Source organism: Opisthocomus hoazin, chromosome 2 (assembly GCF_030867145.1).
Source record: "Opisthocomus hoazin isolate bOpiHoa1 chromosome 2, bOpiHoa1.hap1, whole genome shotgun sequence".
Lineage (NCBI taxonomy): Eukaryota > Metazoa > Chordata > Aves > Opisthocomiformes > Opisthocomidae > Opisthocomus > Opisthocomus hoazin.
Window position 1 is genome coordinate 48,355,987 of NC_134415.1, and position 17,234 is coordinate 48,373,220.

Genomic DNA, 17,234 nt, shown 5'->3' on the forward strand with positions numbered 1-17,234 from the left:
TGACACTGTCCTGCATGACATCGTTGTCTCTAAATTGGAGACACAGATTTGGCGGATGGACCACTCGGTGGATAAGGAATTGTCTGGATGCTCACACTCAAAGAGTTGCAGTCAACTGCTCAATGTTGAAGTGGAGATCAATGACGAGTCGTGTTCCTCAGGGGTCAGTACTGGGACCAGCACTGCTCAACATCTTTTTCAGCAACATGGACAGTGGGATTGATTAGGCCCGCTCCCTGAAAGTGTTCAAGGCCAGGTTGGGTGGGGCTTTGAGCAGCCTGGTCTAGTGGAAGGTGTTCTTGCTTGTGGCAGGGGGGTTGGAACTAGATGATATGTAAGGTCCCTTCCAACCCAAACTATTCTTCGTTCTATGATATCCACGGCAGAATATGGGAAGAAATATTTGCTCTCCAAAACCCTGTGTCTTGGACAGGGCAGAGGAGGCTGGCAGACTGCTTCTGTGGGATGGAGACATTCCTTCCACTTTGCAAAAAGGTACTGCAACAGTGCCATGCCTGTTACATAGGTCCTTTTTAGGCTATCTCTGGTTCTGACCTTTGCTGACTCTGTGAAGTCTTGGTAAAAGGACAACGAGATGCTCAATGAGTAAGAAGAGTCTCATGTTGCTGGAGAGGGAGGGTGCAGCAAGCGCTAGGTGGTATCTGTCCGATGTGTGTTGTTCTCCTTGACTGTCGTTGGAAAGCTGATGGCTCCATACGCTTGAGCCAGCCATCAGCTTGATGATCCATGGGTGCTGTTTGCTGCTTTTGTGGCTGTCCTCCTGTTTGGCCATGATTGTTGTTCTGATGCAATTCATTATTTTCACAGATTTTAGCCTACAAAAAAACCCATCCTCTTGCCAGTTTGTCCATAATTTTCTCAAGTTATGCAGAAAGTTTGTTGAAGACTGTATGAGCGGCCACACTGTGTCAGACCAAATGTCTGTCTCATTTGGTGCCTTGTCTTTGGCTGAGAGCTGATGTTTAGTAAGGAGTGTAAGGACAGGGCAAGCATTTAATAGCAGTTGTCAGAACATTTTTGTAGCCCTGGCTTTTCATTACTCAGGGACTTTATGATCCACAAATTTTATGTTCATGCTTTAAATCCCTCATTGGCTTTTTCTTAGGTGAATTTGTAATATTGATTTTCAACTCCCATAACCTTTGCTGTGTGGCCTCCACTCTGCTTTATGTGAGGAAGCATCTCCTTTTGTTTGTCTTGAACTTGCAACACGCTGGTTTCATTTGATATCCACTATTTTATTTTTCCACCTGCAAGTTTGATTTGAAGGATCCTTAGTTCTTATTGTTGTAATGTATTGTCACTGTGTGCCACACTTAGAACAACACAGTTTTATTGTGTTGCTAATTTCATTGTAGGGTTTTGCTGATGTGTAAAGGGTACAGTGCATACACTTAAGCTGAAGAGATTTTTGGATTCCAGCTGTTTGGTTTCATAATATAGAATTAGAGTCTTGATAATCTGTTAAATTTAATATAGTGTTACTTAGTGCTATATTGCAAATGATTTAGCATTTTAATTCAAGTCTACAGTGTGATTACTATCCAAATATATTTCTTTTCTCACAAATGGGTAAGTCTTGATTAAAACAGTAATTCTGAATATTACTTTATTCTTTAACTGATGGTTAATAATGTCAGCTTTCACAGATATAAACGCTTTGTGGATGTGTCTCCATCTACTGGAAAAATACTCAAAAGAACCACGCATTTTGCCCATAGATAATCTCCTCTTTGCTAGCTAGTGTGGCAAGAATTTAGAAAACATGGGTGGTACGCCTGTCAGATGCGCGTGGTGGATGAATGAGTCTCAGGGTGGGGAGAGAGGGACAGAGACACACTCTTTCTAAAGTAAAATGTGCAAAAGGTCAGAGAAAGTGTTGCAATGCCTATATAAACGACAATAAAATCCCTTAACTAGTTAAAGGAACATTTAAAGGACTGGCAAAACAGATGGTGCATAAGTTAAAACTGTACAGGAACAACTTACCTTCTGTGGCAAGACAGCAAGACAGTTGTTTCCCTGGTTGTTACTCTATCAATCACAACATGCAATTACTATAGCAAACCTTCTGTCATATTGCACATGTTTTCACACTTCTCAGAGGAAAAGTCATAGATTAAACAATATGGTTTAAAGTACTGTTTAGTTAAGAATTTCATAACTGTATTTTAATGCAAGACAGAATTGTTCTGTTGAAGCAGATCTCAAAAGAATAAGAACCAGGGGAATATGCTCAGGAAGAAAAACAAGTATTGTTGGCTGTACAGATTCCGTTAGTACAAATGGAAATTTCTCTGTGTTAATGCCTTTGCATCAGTCTGGAAACACAAGCAATTAGAGCCCCATTTTGGAGTCACTGCATGTACAGAACTCTTACTGAAATCAATGGGAGCTTGGAGAAAAAAACGAAAGAACCACCAGGGCCTTAATACTAACACTTCCTTTTTTTTTTTTCATACAGTCCTTACCGTAGCACACAGTATGCAACCTTTCTGTTATTTCTTAATTCTCTTCAGGGTATTTGAAAACAAGAAATTGTAAAACCTTCTTAAACCTTTACCATTCACAGATGCAAGTTCTTAATTTCATTCATTTTCCTCACTGCTTTGGGGTTTTTTTTGTGTGTGTTTTTTTTGTTGTTTTGTTTTTTCGCTTGTTTGCTTTTTTCTCCCCCTACTGCATGCTGTTTTGTTCTCCAGAACTGGTATCTATCTGGCATATACATAGCAGTGTAGATATATATATATGCTGCTTTTGTCTCTCATGCTAAATGGTTTGCATGAATGATAAAGTGTTAGTAATGCAAGTGGTGTTCCTTATAACGTTTCTTGAATAATAATGCATCTCTGGTTTAGACCTTTTCATGTCTGTCTTTCCTTTAAGAAAAAAAAAAATCAAAGCAACAGCACAAGGATCTGAATATGCTTTTTTTAAAATTCAACCAGAAAAGACATGGAAATCAAAGAAATAGCTATATTTTTATGTTCCATTTCTATTACTCTGTGCAGTTTTCTTCATTTGGGAAATACGTATTTTAAAAAAGAGAGAAATCTTTATGCCTTTTCTCCTGTTTTGCCACTTCTATTATTTTAAAAATATATGTGCAGTTATTTCAATACAAAACATTTGAAAATAGGAAGAATTTGACAAGGCATGAAGTGTTACTTGATCCAAAGATCTGTCTGGGTCATTATATTAAACAGGAGGACATAGAAAATTAAAGCTGCGTTTTCATTTAAAATTGTTAGTCTTGTATTTTTGCAGCAGCGTGTATCAAGAGAAAGAATAAATGCCTGTAAGAGAATAAAAGCTTGAAGAACTTAGAGAAAATTTTTTGGTTTTTGTTTCTGGTGTTGTGGTGGTGTGGGGCTTTCCTTTTTTTTACACTTTTCCCATGTGTGAGATGGCCTTTCTTGCATTGATGTTGAGGTTTTCTTGAGATATATCCGGACACATTTACTGATGCCAAGTGAAGCATTATGCAGATTCATTCAACTTGGTAGAAACACCGTTGGGGTTACTCGGAATGAGGAAATGTGTCAGAAACTGCAAACCTGGACTGGCCTTTCTACAGGACTCCTCATTTTCTGCGTGCCCTGTTGAACACATTGCAGACATTGGAACAGGCTGCCCAGGGAAGTGGTGGAGTCACCATCCCTGGAGGTGTTCAGAAAAAGTGTAGATTTTGCACTTCGGGATATGGTTTAGTAGGCATGCTGGTGTTCGGTTGATGTTTGGACTTGATGATCTTAGAGATCTTTTCCAACCTATGATTCTAACACATCGCCACTGATTTTTTCCAAAACCTCCTTTCAGACAGTGTGTTCTTTTCCATTTTCTGAACCAACCCCACTGTACCAGAAATAAGGTATCTAGAGTTGTTGGCTCGATTTTGGCAACAGTGGTGCAGCTTAACTTGTTTGTTTGTGTCATTCCACAGCAGTTTGAAAGAGGAAAACCAGTAGAAATAGTATTTGGATTGCAGTTAAGTTGAGGATTTCTTGCTGCCTGCAATGGCTCTGAGTCAAGCCACAGATGGTGATGATGTTCCTGAACCTGCTGCTCTCCTTGCACAGGCACTCCAGCAACGCTGGAAGAAAGGCAGGACCTTAGGAAAAATAGTAAAGTGGATCGGAAACCAGATTGCCACAGCTGTAAGGGAAGCGATAATGGAAGCAGTGAATTCAGAATGGGGTGGATGTCAACTATCTGTCATCTGGGGCAGTGTGGAAGGACAGAAAGGAAAAAGCTTGGAGTGGGATGACAGCAGAGAATAAACAGGGAGGGGAAAAATACTGCATTGAGGGGACTCCTGACAGCCATAGAAACATCTATAGAGACTGTGTCTGGGAACACTAGAAAATAAGTTTAAAAATACCAATAACCTCCTTGGTCTTTAAAGAGAGTCTCAAGTCGTCTTTATCATGATTTATGTTACCAGCCCTCCTGAACAGAATTACAGTCGTGTGATCCACAACTGCTGTTATTTATTCTGGATAAAGAAGGCAATTTTGACTGTGATCTCCCTTGACATTTCCCAAGGTCTACTCCTGTCTCATACCTTTCATCATCATGTACTTCTTCAAGGTAATCAGTGGCTTTCTTGCCTCTCTCAAAAAGAAACATGCATTTCAGTCGCTCACTCTGGACCAGAGTGACACAGACATTACAGGTTAGGGGAGATCAATTCCATAGCCCTGTTCCTCTACACCTGGGAGCATCTTTGATGTGTTAACAAGGTTGGAATCCAAATAAGACATTAACCCACTGTATCACAGTGGCTAAGGTCACGGAAGGAAATAAAATAGCATCTTATTCAACAAGGTGGTGTCCTCCCTTTTTCATTTTACAGTCTGTGTCAATGGTAGTTAGAACTATTAGATCTGCATTAAAATTACACATTACTTATATAAATGAGAGCTATAAATATCACAAATAGTAAAACTAAAATTGCACCAAGATTCAGGAGACGGTATGTCTAAAACCTACAAAATTAAGGACATTTAGAGGAAAGCCTTAGTATCCATCTGCCCTTAATTTACCTCATTATTCTTGGTTGTCAGAGAATGATCTCAGTGCTATGTTAATGTCATTTAATGGCTTTTTCTTGCAAGGCTGGCTCAGATCTGAATCAGACCATAGTAAAGGTGCAGTGGTATTTCCTCGGGCACGTTGGTTTAGATGAACCAGTAAGGACAGGCTAACCTAGTGTTAAGGATGAAGCAGTTATTGTCACTGCAGTCAGTAAATAGTTTGTCACTGAATCTCTGGTTTCAAATGTTTTTATATTAATATAGTCCTGTGGGTTCTTAATCCTTTTCATTTGAAAATATTACAAATGTAAAGCTGGTATTGATCTGTAGATGTGGCACAATATTGATTTGGATTAGGGCTCTACACACTAAATTTGAGCTTGTTAAGAATGTGCTAGTAAGTGTAATGACCTGTATGCGGAAATGCTGCTACTGCATTAGGTCTGTCCTTTCCTACTATCCTGCATGGGCTTGGGCCAGGCTTGCAATGTTTGTGTCTCCTGAACACAGTGTATGTGGCATTTGCATCCCGTGGGGTAGAAATCACCCTGGACTACCAGGAGCCTGTGCAGTGGCCAGCAGATCTGATTTTCACAGCTGTGCTCCTGGAAATGAGAACAGTGCACAAGGATGCTGTATAGTTCTCAAGTAGCCCTTTTGAGAAAGAGTGTATTCGCTGGCCTGGAGGTGCCTGCTCACTTCTGACATGTGAGTATTTGTCTGAGGCAGGATTGTGCCAGACCTTTTCCTGGACCGACTTAAGCTCTCCTTTGCTATCACACCCATGAGTCTGACTACCATACAGGATGATGTTATGAAGCTGGCCCATCGTTTTTCATTAGAAGTAACTTTGTACTGAATCAATGGAAAGAATATTCCTGTGGTTAGGACTCAAGAGAAAAAGAGTTCCTGAATAAGGTTTCTGGAAAACACATATGATTTCCTGTGCTCAGGGAGAGATTTGTTTCACCTAAATTTAGCTTAGACATCTAGCTTCATTCTGTAGTCAGCGATTCCCCATGAGAGCTATTTGTTTGACCTGAAATGGCTGAATTACCCTCTTTATTAACTGTAAGGAGAACTCTAGACCAGAAGTCCAGCCTCAAAATGGTGTAATTGAGATGAAGCTGGATCCTAGCTTTTCTTTTAGCAATACACACGTAAGATGAGGTCAGTAGGTCCTGCAGGATCTTGTGAGTGGAAATATACTGGTAGGGGTAGATGCCCAAACACTGCTGTGAAGATGGCCTCTGAGGCTAAAGACTCAGAATCCCTTAATACAACAGGGTTTTTTGAAATTAGTGTGATTAAACAGTATTATTAGTCGATACCCTTCATTTCAAAAAGTAATAAGAGCTCTGTGTTCTTGTGAAGGAAGCTGCATATTCAAGCTCTTCTTCACAAAATTGTTAGACACTGATAGTTCAGGGACTCTAGAGGCAAACCTAGCAACTGGTCCATACACCCTGCAGTGCTAAGAGACTGATGCAATACAGGACATGTAGATGAATGTCCCTTTCTTTTTTTGAAAAGGGATTTTTAATTTCTTGCTCTTTGGCATTAAGGAAACTCGTAACTCTTCTCTACTGGGGCTAAAAGCACATCATGGATGTGGTTCAAAATCAGTTTGTCATTCATTTCAAGCCTGTTTTGGCATAGGTTGGCATAGAAAGAAAAAAAAATAATTAAATATTTTCTAAGTTCTCATTTGATGTTTTATTCTTTCCTCTTCATCATCTGTGCTTTTGCTGCTTTAATTGGTGTTTCAACTGCAGTGGCTTCTGAACATCCTAGGCAGATGCTGTCTTATAAACCCAATTGTTATGTCTCTGTCTATATTTTTTTTGCTGTGTGAGAAGTGGACTGGAAGCTGGCTGAACTGCTGGGATTAAAGGGTTGTGGTCAGTGGCACAAAGTCCAGCTGGAGGCCAGTCACTAGTAGTGTACCCCAGGGGCCAGTAGTGGGGCCAATACTATTAAAGATCTTCATTAGTGACTTAGATGATGGAGCAGAAGGCACCTCAGGGAGTTTTCATTAAATACCAAGCTGAGAGGAGCGACTGATACACCAGATGATTGTGCTGTCTTTTAGAGGTGTCCCAACAGGCTGGAGAATTGGGCAGAGGGTACCTTGTGAAGTTCAGCAGAAGGAAGTGCAAAGTCTTACCCCTGTCAAGGAACAACCCCATACACTAGTACATGCTGGGGGGTGACGAGATGGAAAACAACTCTGCAGAGACAGCCCTGGGGGTCGCCGTCGGCAACAGGATGACCATGAACCAGCAACACATCCTTGAGGCAAGGAAAGCCACCAGCCTCCTGGGCTGCATTAGGAAGACTGTTGCCAGCAGGTCAAGGGAGGTGATTCTTCCCATCTACTCATCTTTGGGATCCTCAGTATGAGAGAGACATGGACATACGGGAGGAACTCCAGCCAAGGTCCACAAAGATGTTTAAGGACTTGGACTGTGTCCACAGAAAGAGGAGCTGAGAGACTGTTCAGCCTGGAGAAGAGAAGGCTCAGAAGAGAAGGCTCAGTAGCAATATTGTTATCAATGTGTACCAATGCCTGATGGGTGGGAGTAAAGATGAGCACCTCTTCTCAGTGGTGCCCATTGAGTGGACAAGAGGCAATGAGTACAAACCGAAATACAGGAACTCCCATTTAAACACAAGAAAATCACTTATTTACTCTGAGGTTGGTCAAACAGCAGAACAAGTTTCCCACAGAGGTTGTGGAGTCTCTGTCGCTGGAGATCCTCAAGCCTGACTGGCCATGGTCCTGGGTGGCGGGCTTTATGTGGCACCACTTTGAGCGCGTGGGTTAGACTAGGCAATTTCTAGAGGTGCTTTCCAACCTCAGCTATTCTGCAGTTGTTTGAAATGTACAATTTCATTTCTGATCATTTATAAATGTAAAAGGTTTAAGAATTTTAAAAATGTGAATCAAACTGTTAGTCTGTAGTTCCCCTGTAAGTTTTTCATTGTTCCTACAGATATGCAAATAAATTTAAAAAAAGCAGACAAATTCCCACACGCAACTGAGTTTATACTTGGGGAAATCAAATAAATTATTTGACCAATTTTCAGCCCAGGTCTTTAACCAGGCAGTTAATTGAACTATTATTTTTATTTACTGAAAGATAAGGAATTTGAATTTTTTAAAATAAAACTTTGGTGAGATTCCTCACGTAGTAAATCTTCTTAAGTTAATCCACACTATAATGCTCCACTATCTTGCAAAGTTCATAGCAGCAGCTGGTTTCAATGTCATCAAAAATACATTTTAAATTTGTATAACGTTAGAATGCAGCTGCTCAAAAGATTATTTTTTTAAAAATCTTGGTAGCAATTCCTCAATATTGTTTTCCCAGATTCTCATTGTTGACTGAATGTTCTGTGGTTGAAGTTTATAATTATTTCAATAAAAATAAACCAAATTAACCAAAATTGTCACTTGGTTCTCATTGACACTTCTGTGGCAAACAGGTCATCAAAGGAAGAACCTCCCCCACAATCCCTTGATCTATTTGATTTGGTTAACAGGAAATATTAAAGATGTTCAGAGTGAAGAAGTTCTTCCTCATGTTCAGCTGGAACTTCCTATGCTTCAATTTGTGCCCTTTGCCCTTTGTCCTGTTGCTGGGCACCACTGAAAAGAGCTTGACCCCATCCTCCTGACACCCACCCTTAAAATAAGCATTTCTAAGGTCCCCTCTCAGCCTTCTCTTCTTCAGGCTAAACAAGCTCAGCTCCCTCAGCCTTTCCTCGTAGGACAGATGCTCCAGTCCCCTCATCATCCTCATAGCCCTCTGCTGGACTCTCTCCAGTAGCTCCTCATCTTTCTTGGATTGGGGAGCCCAGAACTGGACAGAGCACTCCAGAGGGGACCTCACCAGGGCAGAGTAGAGGGGGAGGAGAAACTCCCTCGAGCTGCTGGCCGCACTCCTCTTAATGCACCCCAGGATGCCATTGGCCTTTTTGGCAACCAGGGCACACTGCTGGCCCACAGTCAGCTTGTCATCCACCGGGACACCCACGTCCCTCTCCGCAGAGCTGCTCTCCAGCAGGTCCGCCCCAAGCCTGTACTGGTGCAGAGAAGTGTCTTGAGCCACAGTACTGAAAGGATGTTTCCCATTGGGTCTGAATCTGAACTTCAGCTGTAGTTGCTTGACCAGCATTTTGTCAGCTGTCAGCATCCTTTGAGAACCTTCACATAGCTGACATGTAAACTTCTGGGCGTGTAGAATAGCTGGATGCTTATGTTTCTACGAGAAAATTCCCCCCAACATTTTTTGCCACTTGCATACTCAGTGTTTATGACCGTGCTGAACGGCTGGATGTTGTAGCTCATGAACCTGTCAGTGTGTGAATGAAGAAGCTCATATGAATGCCTAAAGGTTTATGTGTGATCTGCTGTGTTCAAGAGACTCATTTTTGAGGCAATAATTACTTTTGTATTCTTTAAAGACAGATTAGTAAACATGCTAATATGGTCTGTAATGAAAACCGAGTTTAAACAGTCTCAGATTCAGTTCTTACATTTAATTTTTTCTCTTTCAGTATAGGGAATTGCATTAGAGTTTTCTATTAATAAGTTTTTTTTGAATGATAGTTACTTGCAATATTTGTTGTTTGTTAAATTATAGTTTAGAATTATGACAAATATTTGAATTTTGAATCCCTCTGTACATTGAGAATAATGATTGCAATGGGTTTGAAGCACGTGCAACTGATGGTTAAATATAATTTTAAAATTATAAATTTTATAAATTATAATATATAATCATATATATAAAAATATATATACTTTTATAAATTATAAATCGACTAAAAAAAATGAAAGATTTTCTTTAAGTTTGTCTAGGAACATGCTTTCTCTGTCATTTTATATTCCATCTCAACAACCATAATTCATCTCAAAATGTCAGCCGTACCTAGGTGGAGTAAGGACTACAAAATGCACATCACCAGCCAAACGAGGAATGAGAAACACCTTACCTTGAACCACAGAGCGCTCTCCCATCTTCTCATTTCCTGGCTTGAGGTTCTGTACATTCCCTGCCATCCTAGCACCTCGACCACATGCTCGAAGTGACAAGCGTACACTGCTATATTTCCCCCCACCTCTTCACCACCCACTAGAAACAAACCATAAAATATTGTTGTGAAAATAAATTATTCATTATTCAAACAATGGATACCATTTAAATTCGTTTACTTTGTTGTTTAGCTGATACTTACCTTTCATAGCGCTGTGCCACAGTCTTCATAACAGCACTTCATAATGCGTGATATACATGCCACAGCTTTTTGGTGTTGCATGTTAAAAGATATTCATAGCATGCTATCTAATGTGTTTTGTCTTCTGGCAAAAAGCATAGGCTTTAGGCAGTAAATAGGTGGACATGACAAGTCATAGAGGTAATAAAGTGCCAAGGAAACCAGAACATTATTAATCTGTGATGTTCTATAAAGTTATTACAAATATATATTAACATTACGGTAAACTTTCTGAAAACACACATGGGAACTTAAGGTGTGAAAAGTGCTGTATTATACTTCAACTATGCAGCAGAGTTCATTCTAGCATAGACAGCTTTACCTTGTAACCTTGTGCTTTACCTCTGCAGAGTCCCTCTGGCTTTCACCCTCAGGAATCACAGCAGAACAGTGTTATCAGGGCTGCTCTTAAACAAGCAATTTTTTCTCTGCCCACTCACCTGCCAATTCAGTTTATGAGGCAATCACCAACTGCAAGACAATCTAGCAAAGGCGCTCGCTGTACTGCTTTTAAGACAAGAATGCCTAGCACACAGAGGAACTCACCGTAATATTCTGGTATAAAAGAAGGAAACTGAAAAACAAAAATTTGGGTTCAACTTTAAAAATAATAAACTGAGGCACCTAGAGTACGGTTTGGCTGAGTTTTGGGTCAGGTCCTCTGAGAGGCAGGAGTGGGGCATTCTCCTCCTTTTGAAGCAAGGATTCAAGTTTTTATATATCTGACATAGAGAGTGTTTTGGCACAAGTTTTTGGAGCTTCAGGTCTTTCTTTCGTCAGAATGTTAGTGCTTGTGCAATTTCTTAATGCTGCTAAGGTGCTGTAAGGATAGTCTTTCAAAGTAGAAAGCAAGTTAATTATTTTTGGTCCATAAAAACCAGACAAAGGGAAGTAACCACATATCATTTTCTTGGTCGCTATGGAAAATACAGTTGCACTGGTGCAGTGCTCAACGCCAGGACCAGGGCAACTTCCTGCTTGCTGGCAAATAAGAGGGAGAAGGTCTGAAAGAGAGACTGTGAATGGACAATTTCTAGAAATGTCAATGGGGTAAAGGCAGGCTGCTCAGGAGCTTCTACTTGCAATTTTAGTAAAAACAAAGATTTTTTTAAAAAGTTCATGAGTTCTTTGTGAAGATTCAGTAATGAAGGTTGCATGAAGGAACGGCTTTCAAACAGGAGTGTTGGATAGTCTGCTTTCATGAGGTGATGCTGTGAAATCAGAGAAAGCTCAATTTGTGTTTGATATTATTTTTGTCTGCTGTATTATATGCTGGAATAAAAGTGCTTACCTTGTATGTGGCTTGGTTGTGGCAGAAGTGACACTGGGATGCCAGTGCAGAATGTCGAGCACTTAATTTGAAGACAGTCCTTGCTCTGTGGAAGCAATTATTAAGACTGCAGTAGGAGGCACCTGGCCATGTAGACATAGCAGTTGTGTTCATTGAATGTATAACAGTTAATGCATTGCAGCTCAGTATGAAGTAGAACCCCTTGTTGTAGACAAGCCCGTAAGTATTTAAATACTCAGGTCCCTCTTATTGAAGTGTCTTTTAGTCCAACTTGGCCTCTGCATGGTGACTATTGTAAATTTTCCTCATGAAACTGCATTACATTTCATCCTAATTAGCACTGCTGCTGTAGCCTTTGTAAAGAAACATCAGATTAAAAAGTACCAGAGGCTGAATGCCCACATTCTCTCCTACAGGAATCAAATTTATTTCAGTCTTACAGTATTCATGCAGCTGATTTAATTTGGCCTCTTTCTCTAGATGATGGCAGAAGCATAGTAGGAAGCTCTTACTGTTATTACTTGTGTTTTACTCCAGAGTTGTATCCATTTCGAGTGCTGTCAGGGTAGCATTTCTTATGAGCCCCAAAGTAAAGCAAACAGACTATTTCAGTAGCAAAGAAATTAAAGGTTAGTCAATAAATAGTAGGTACTAGCAACAAATTAAGATGAGAAACATTTTATTGCGGAAATAGGAATGAGTGTTTCCTAATGTGAAATTGAATTTTTTATTGAAATCAAATATATAGTTAAGGTATTATTACACACAGGGAGATCAGAAACCGTAACATCTTTTGTCCATAAGCCAAATATTGTAGTATGTTGATATCCATGCTGTGAGTTCCCCATTACTGCTCTGCCAGTAATTTCAGCCTGGCATCTAGACTAAATTGTCTCCCTAGGAGCCATGAGGAAACACAGTTGATATGTGGTCTCGGGCACAGGCCTTTCTGGAATGAATGAAAGCACTGTCACATTTTACAAAATTACATCTACCTCTTATATGCTGTGATCATCTCTGAATGAGGGAGAGGGCAGAGCTCATCTAAGTTATGGCACAGACCGGTATTTGGAAGGAGCTTGATGGGATTTTACACACTCTTGTAGCTCCATTCAGATAAGTTTCAGGTGCATGACAGAAATTGAATGCAAGGTAATGATTATGATGTGTCTACACAGTCATTTTAAAGTAGGTATTAAGAAACAGGCACAACGCACAAATTGCCAGCTGAAGTTTGCTAAACAGCTTCAGAGTGCTGTATTCTGTGGATGAAGATGAGCAAATGCAACAAGCATCTGCCGTGCAATGCTGAAAATGCAGTAGTCTAATCTTCTCTGAGCAAAGCTGAAAAGGAAGCCCAGTTCCCTGGAGCCCGTAGGCTTCCCTTCAGGCACTCAGCTCCAGTGGCGCCAGTAAGCACAGCTGTGGTGTGAGATCTTGACGGTGTATGTTGAGCCTGTCCCATAGTAGCAGCAGGGCTTGTAAATCCCTTCAAGATCACCATTTGGGCTTTAAGTAGATGCATCTCACTTGGAGGCTGTATCAGCCAGATATCCTTTGCTTTGTGCAGGTGATAAATCTGCAGCGACATGGGGGTAGTCAGTGCACAGTGCTCTTCTGCTGCCCGGAGGCTGCAGAGCTGCCCCAGCCCATGTTTCTTCAAGTGGGTGGCTTTGCCACATGCGTGGGGATCTGAAGTCATCGGTGGTACTGCTGCTTTCCTGTAGGCACCATGTGTGGTGTTGCCCAAGGAGCTGCAGGATTTCAGAGGTGCTACAGGGCTGTTTCGCCTTGCCTAGACTTGTGGGGCCAGTAAGAAAAGGAACCTTGATTACTCTGTTACTCATCCCCTGAAGCTGATAAGAGTTATCTAAATCATGTGCTGTTACTCAAGTTGTGGAAAAGAGTGGAAAACCAAACGCTTGTCTGGAGCAATCATCTCTAAACATCTGAAACTTCAACAGTGGTGAATTTGAAAAATCTATTGCTAAACTGCACAAAATCATCCTTTATGTCTCTCTCTTTCTGCTGGAGCATCTGTTGCCATCTCAGCCTGAGCTCTGTAACGTGGGGGGGGGGGGGTATTGTATTCCATTCCTCATTTCCTTAAATTGCTGACTCGTTGTGATTTATTGGGTACAAACTACAAAGCTAAGTATTTTTCAGGGTGTAAGTTGTAGTGGTTGTGAGAAGGAATGAGACTATAATTCTCCTCCACTTTATTTTACTTAAGTATTTTCAGAGGAGAGGGGAGGATGTATTCTTTCCATTAGAACTCTCCCTTCTTAATCACCATTCCATAATTAATTCCCTGGTTAAATATAAAGTAAGCATTAGCTTTGAATAGTGCTCTTCTGTGTGATTAAATAAAGAAGAATGCCTTTCTTCTGTATGATGACTCATCGCCAGGAAATCTGGAGGGAGCCTGAGGATGGATATTTGAGACTTTGGTCCCAGGTGCTCTTGTACCTTTGAGCCGTGTTTGCTGTCCGTCCAGAGGTGAGAGGCAAAGGTGATAAATCAAGTATACACAAAGAAAACTGTCTCTCTTGTAAAACCATATTGCTAGTATGGCTTTGGTGTCTTCTGGTGAAAAACTGACTCTGGCTCACAGAAATGCAAAAGTCTAGACAACAGATACAGCTAGGAGAAAAGTAAATTGTCATTCTTGCTGGCACAGTGTCTATAACCATCTCTTGTTGCATGATGCATTTTCTTTAGTGTCCAAGCTGACCCAAAAATACACCTTTTCTTTTCACCCAGCATCTTCTAGTTCCTCTTCCTGCACCAGTTTGCAAGCCTTTAACTTGTACTAGTACAGTTGTGCTGGATCACACCGTAAACCACATCTGAAAGAACTGAGGTGAAAAATTAAAGGCTCTGAAACAAAAAAGGTTATAGTGAATGAGGGTATGGCAAAGAGACAGGAGAGGGCAAGGCAGGATTTAAGCTGGCCAAGCTTATTTTACTACTGAAGAAACATTGTCTAACTCTACCCAGAGAATATGACTTGTTTTCCTACTGTACCAGTTTATGGCGTTAATTTTTAGCTCATAGCATTAATTTTTAGCTCAAAATGCAGTTTAATAATTATTCTGGGTTCTAATGTGGTTCATAGCTCAAGATGAGAAAAAGACTGTGACTTTATTAACACAGCAGCAAAGAAAACATATAGAATGTTTCATGTAATGAAAATGCTTGTGAATTAACTGTTCTAACAGTGAGGGCTACAACATGTAATTACTGGTGTTGAAAAACATGAACTTAAAAATACCCTTGGTTTTGGTAACAAGATTGGCAAACAGAAATCACACTGATTTTTTTTCTTTCAATTGTTTTACAGGCATTTCCCTGTATTTCAACAGGAATTTATGGTAAGTAAGACCTTAGATGTTGCTTATTGCTTACTCAGTTTTTCCTATTATTACTATTTTAAACAGTGATATTTCATATCGGAAGTCTCATCAGTTATTTCAGCTTACGAATCTGTATATACGGTGTTAAATAACAGAGACCCAAAGGCTTTGCCTGTGATTGGATACTAGTGTGCTGTTAAGTGGGATACTGTTGTGCAGCCCTAAGCACAACCGTTAAGGACCAAGGCCCACAACTGTGATTACACTTCTGCAGCTCTGGTAACTCTTAGACACACTGCTGTGGCTTCAACAGGGAAGAACAGGGGTTTGGCAAAATTTTCCATCTAGAAGGCAAGCAAGCAAGACTCCCTGATGTCCAAGATTGAGGAAAAAGTATATTTTCCTCAAGCAAACTTGCTCGAATAACATGGAAGTGTCTTAGCTCCCTTGAGTTGTGTTTCCATATTTTTAGTTTATTAATTTACATGCAAATTAATACTACCTGAAGAATGGAAGGGAAAGGGTTATTACAAATATTCATCGCTTTGTTGTACTCTTAAGGCAATCCATCACTCATAGTCAGCTGCTTTTTGGCTGGGTTTGTGGAAGAAGTGGGCATGATATTTGAAGGAGGAAAAAGACAAGCTGTTCAATATTTAAGAAAAAATATCGAGAAATTTATGAGAGGACATGCAAATTACAAGGGGACAAAAATATTTTTCATTTAAAAACAATTTAGGCTGATATATTTACGTTCAGTAAATGCATACAAATGTTTGTAGGTTGGGTTACTTGTACAATTCAAGAGTTTTAGAGAAACATGCTAAGCAGCAATAAATAAAAAAAAATGCAGTCGTCACGTACCACCGTAGTATGATACAGCTACTGCTGTGTGAAAATAACATCTAGTGATTTTTACAAAAACTAATTTGAGTTTTGACTAATCAGATACTGCAGATGCAGGGGGAAAAGAAATTGACAGGAATATTTAGCATTGTTTCTTCTTTTTCAAGGACCTCTTATTTAAAGTTGGTTGTTTGATGATTGTAAGTCTGAATTAGGCTTCAGAAGGTAGAATCTAAATTACTTTGGTTGCTGTGTCCTTTTCTACTTGAACTACGCTTTCATTATTGCAGAAGAACATGCAGATGTCATATCCACAAACAGTAGAAGTCACTGAATATGCATCTGGTTTTAGATAACACTCTGTCTTGGTCCTTAGTTCAGGTCCCCCTCTTGAACTTTCAGTGGAGCTCTGGATTTTAGTTCTTGACTCTTTGGCTTGAAAGTTGATCTTAAACATAGACACATTTTTGTTATTAGTTTACAAAAAACAGGCAAGACATGGTGTAAATATATGGAAATTACTAGTAAGTGGAATGTACAAATAATAATAGTTTATCTTATTTTAGAATTGGCCTAGTTAATAGAAAAGGTCTCCACAGGTGAGGAATATGGTTCCAAGAAGTCAGTAAAGAAAGTTGGAAAGGATCTCTGGCAGGAATCTTGAGGGTTTTTTTCCTGAGGTAACATGCTTTTCTTGATGTTAGCATTGATTTTAACTGGAAAGCTGTGGCATTATTGAAATGTTATATAGTGTTGCAGATGTTTTCTCAGTAATTGTTTGCTGTTTTCACCTTTGGAAATGAATTAAGACACATTTCTTCTCTGTTTTTGTGAGGCTGCTTTTGTTTGTTTGTTTGTGTTTGGAATACAATCTCTAATTGATTTTGTTGTTTACATTTTAATAAATACTTTCTATTCCTCAATGAAAAAAATACTTGCCTTCTTTCCAGACTCTCAGGCCTATTGCCTGAGAGTAGTAATTACAGGCAACCATGTGTTAGGCTTCAGGTGTCAATACTTTCAAGAATGTTTGATAGCAGTTGCAGTACTAAAGTTATGCTGTGTGATGTGTTTTAGGTGTAAAGTACACCTAAAACCCACAAAGCTATGCTTTCGTCTTTCTCATTTTGTTGTTTTTTTCCCATCTATATGTGCTTGTTCCTTTAGATAAAGTCAGTGTCTAGACAAGCAAGTGGATCAACTTCGTCGCTGGTGGCCTAGCTGATTAGTATTGCTTTATGTATTGTACAGTTAACACTGGACTATCTTAATAGAATATTATTGAAGAAACATACAGCCTTAAATTCTCACCTCAGATCCATGTGAACAAATGCTGTCCCTTCAGAAATCCTTGGCTAAGAATTGAGTTTCATCTCCAAACAGAAGTGGAAAAATTTGCAA

At 39.8% G+C, this 17,234-nt stretch overlaps 1 protein-coding gene across 7 annotated transcripts in view; it reads left to right on the plus strand.

The window, feature by feature from the left end:
• The window catches only part of MACROD2 (mono-ADP ribosylhydrolase 2), a 975,983-nt gene that overhangs the window by 659,410 nt on the left and 299,339 nt on the right, over window positions 1–17,234 (plus strand). For all 7 annotated transcript variants that reach the window (XM_075413509.1, XM_075413505.1, XM_075413506.1 and 4 more), the window contains exon 7: window positions 14,975–15,005. In XM_075413509.1, the coding sequence (XP_075269624.1) occupies window positions 14,975–15,005 (31 nt within the window). The remainder of the gene's footprint in view (window positions 1–14,974; window positions 15,006–17,234) is intronic.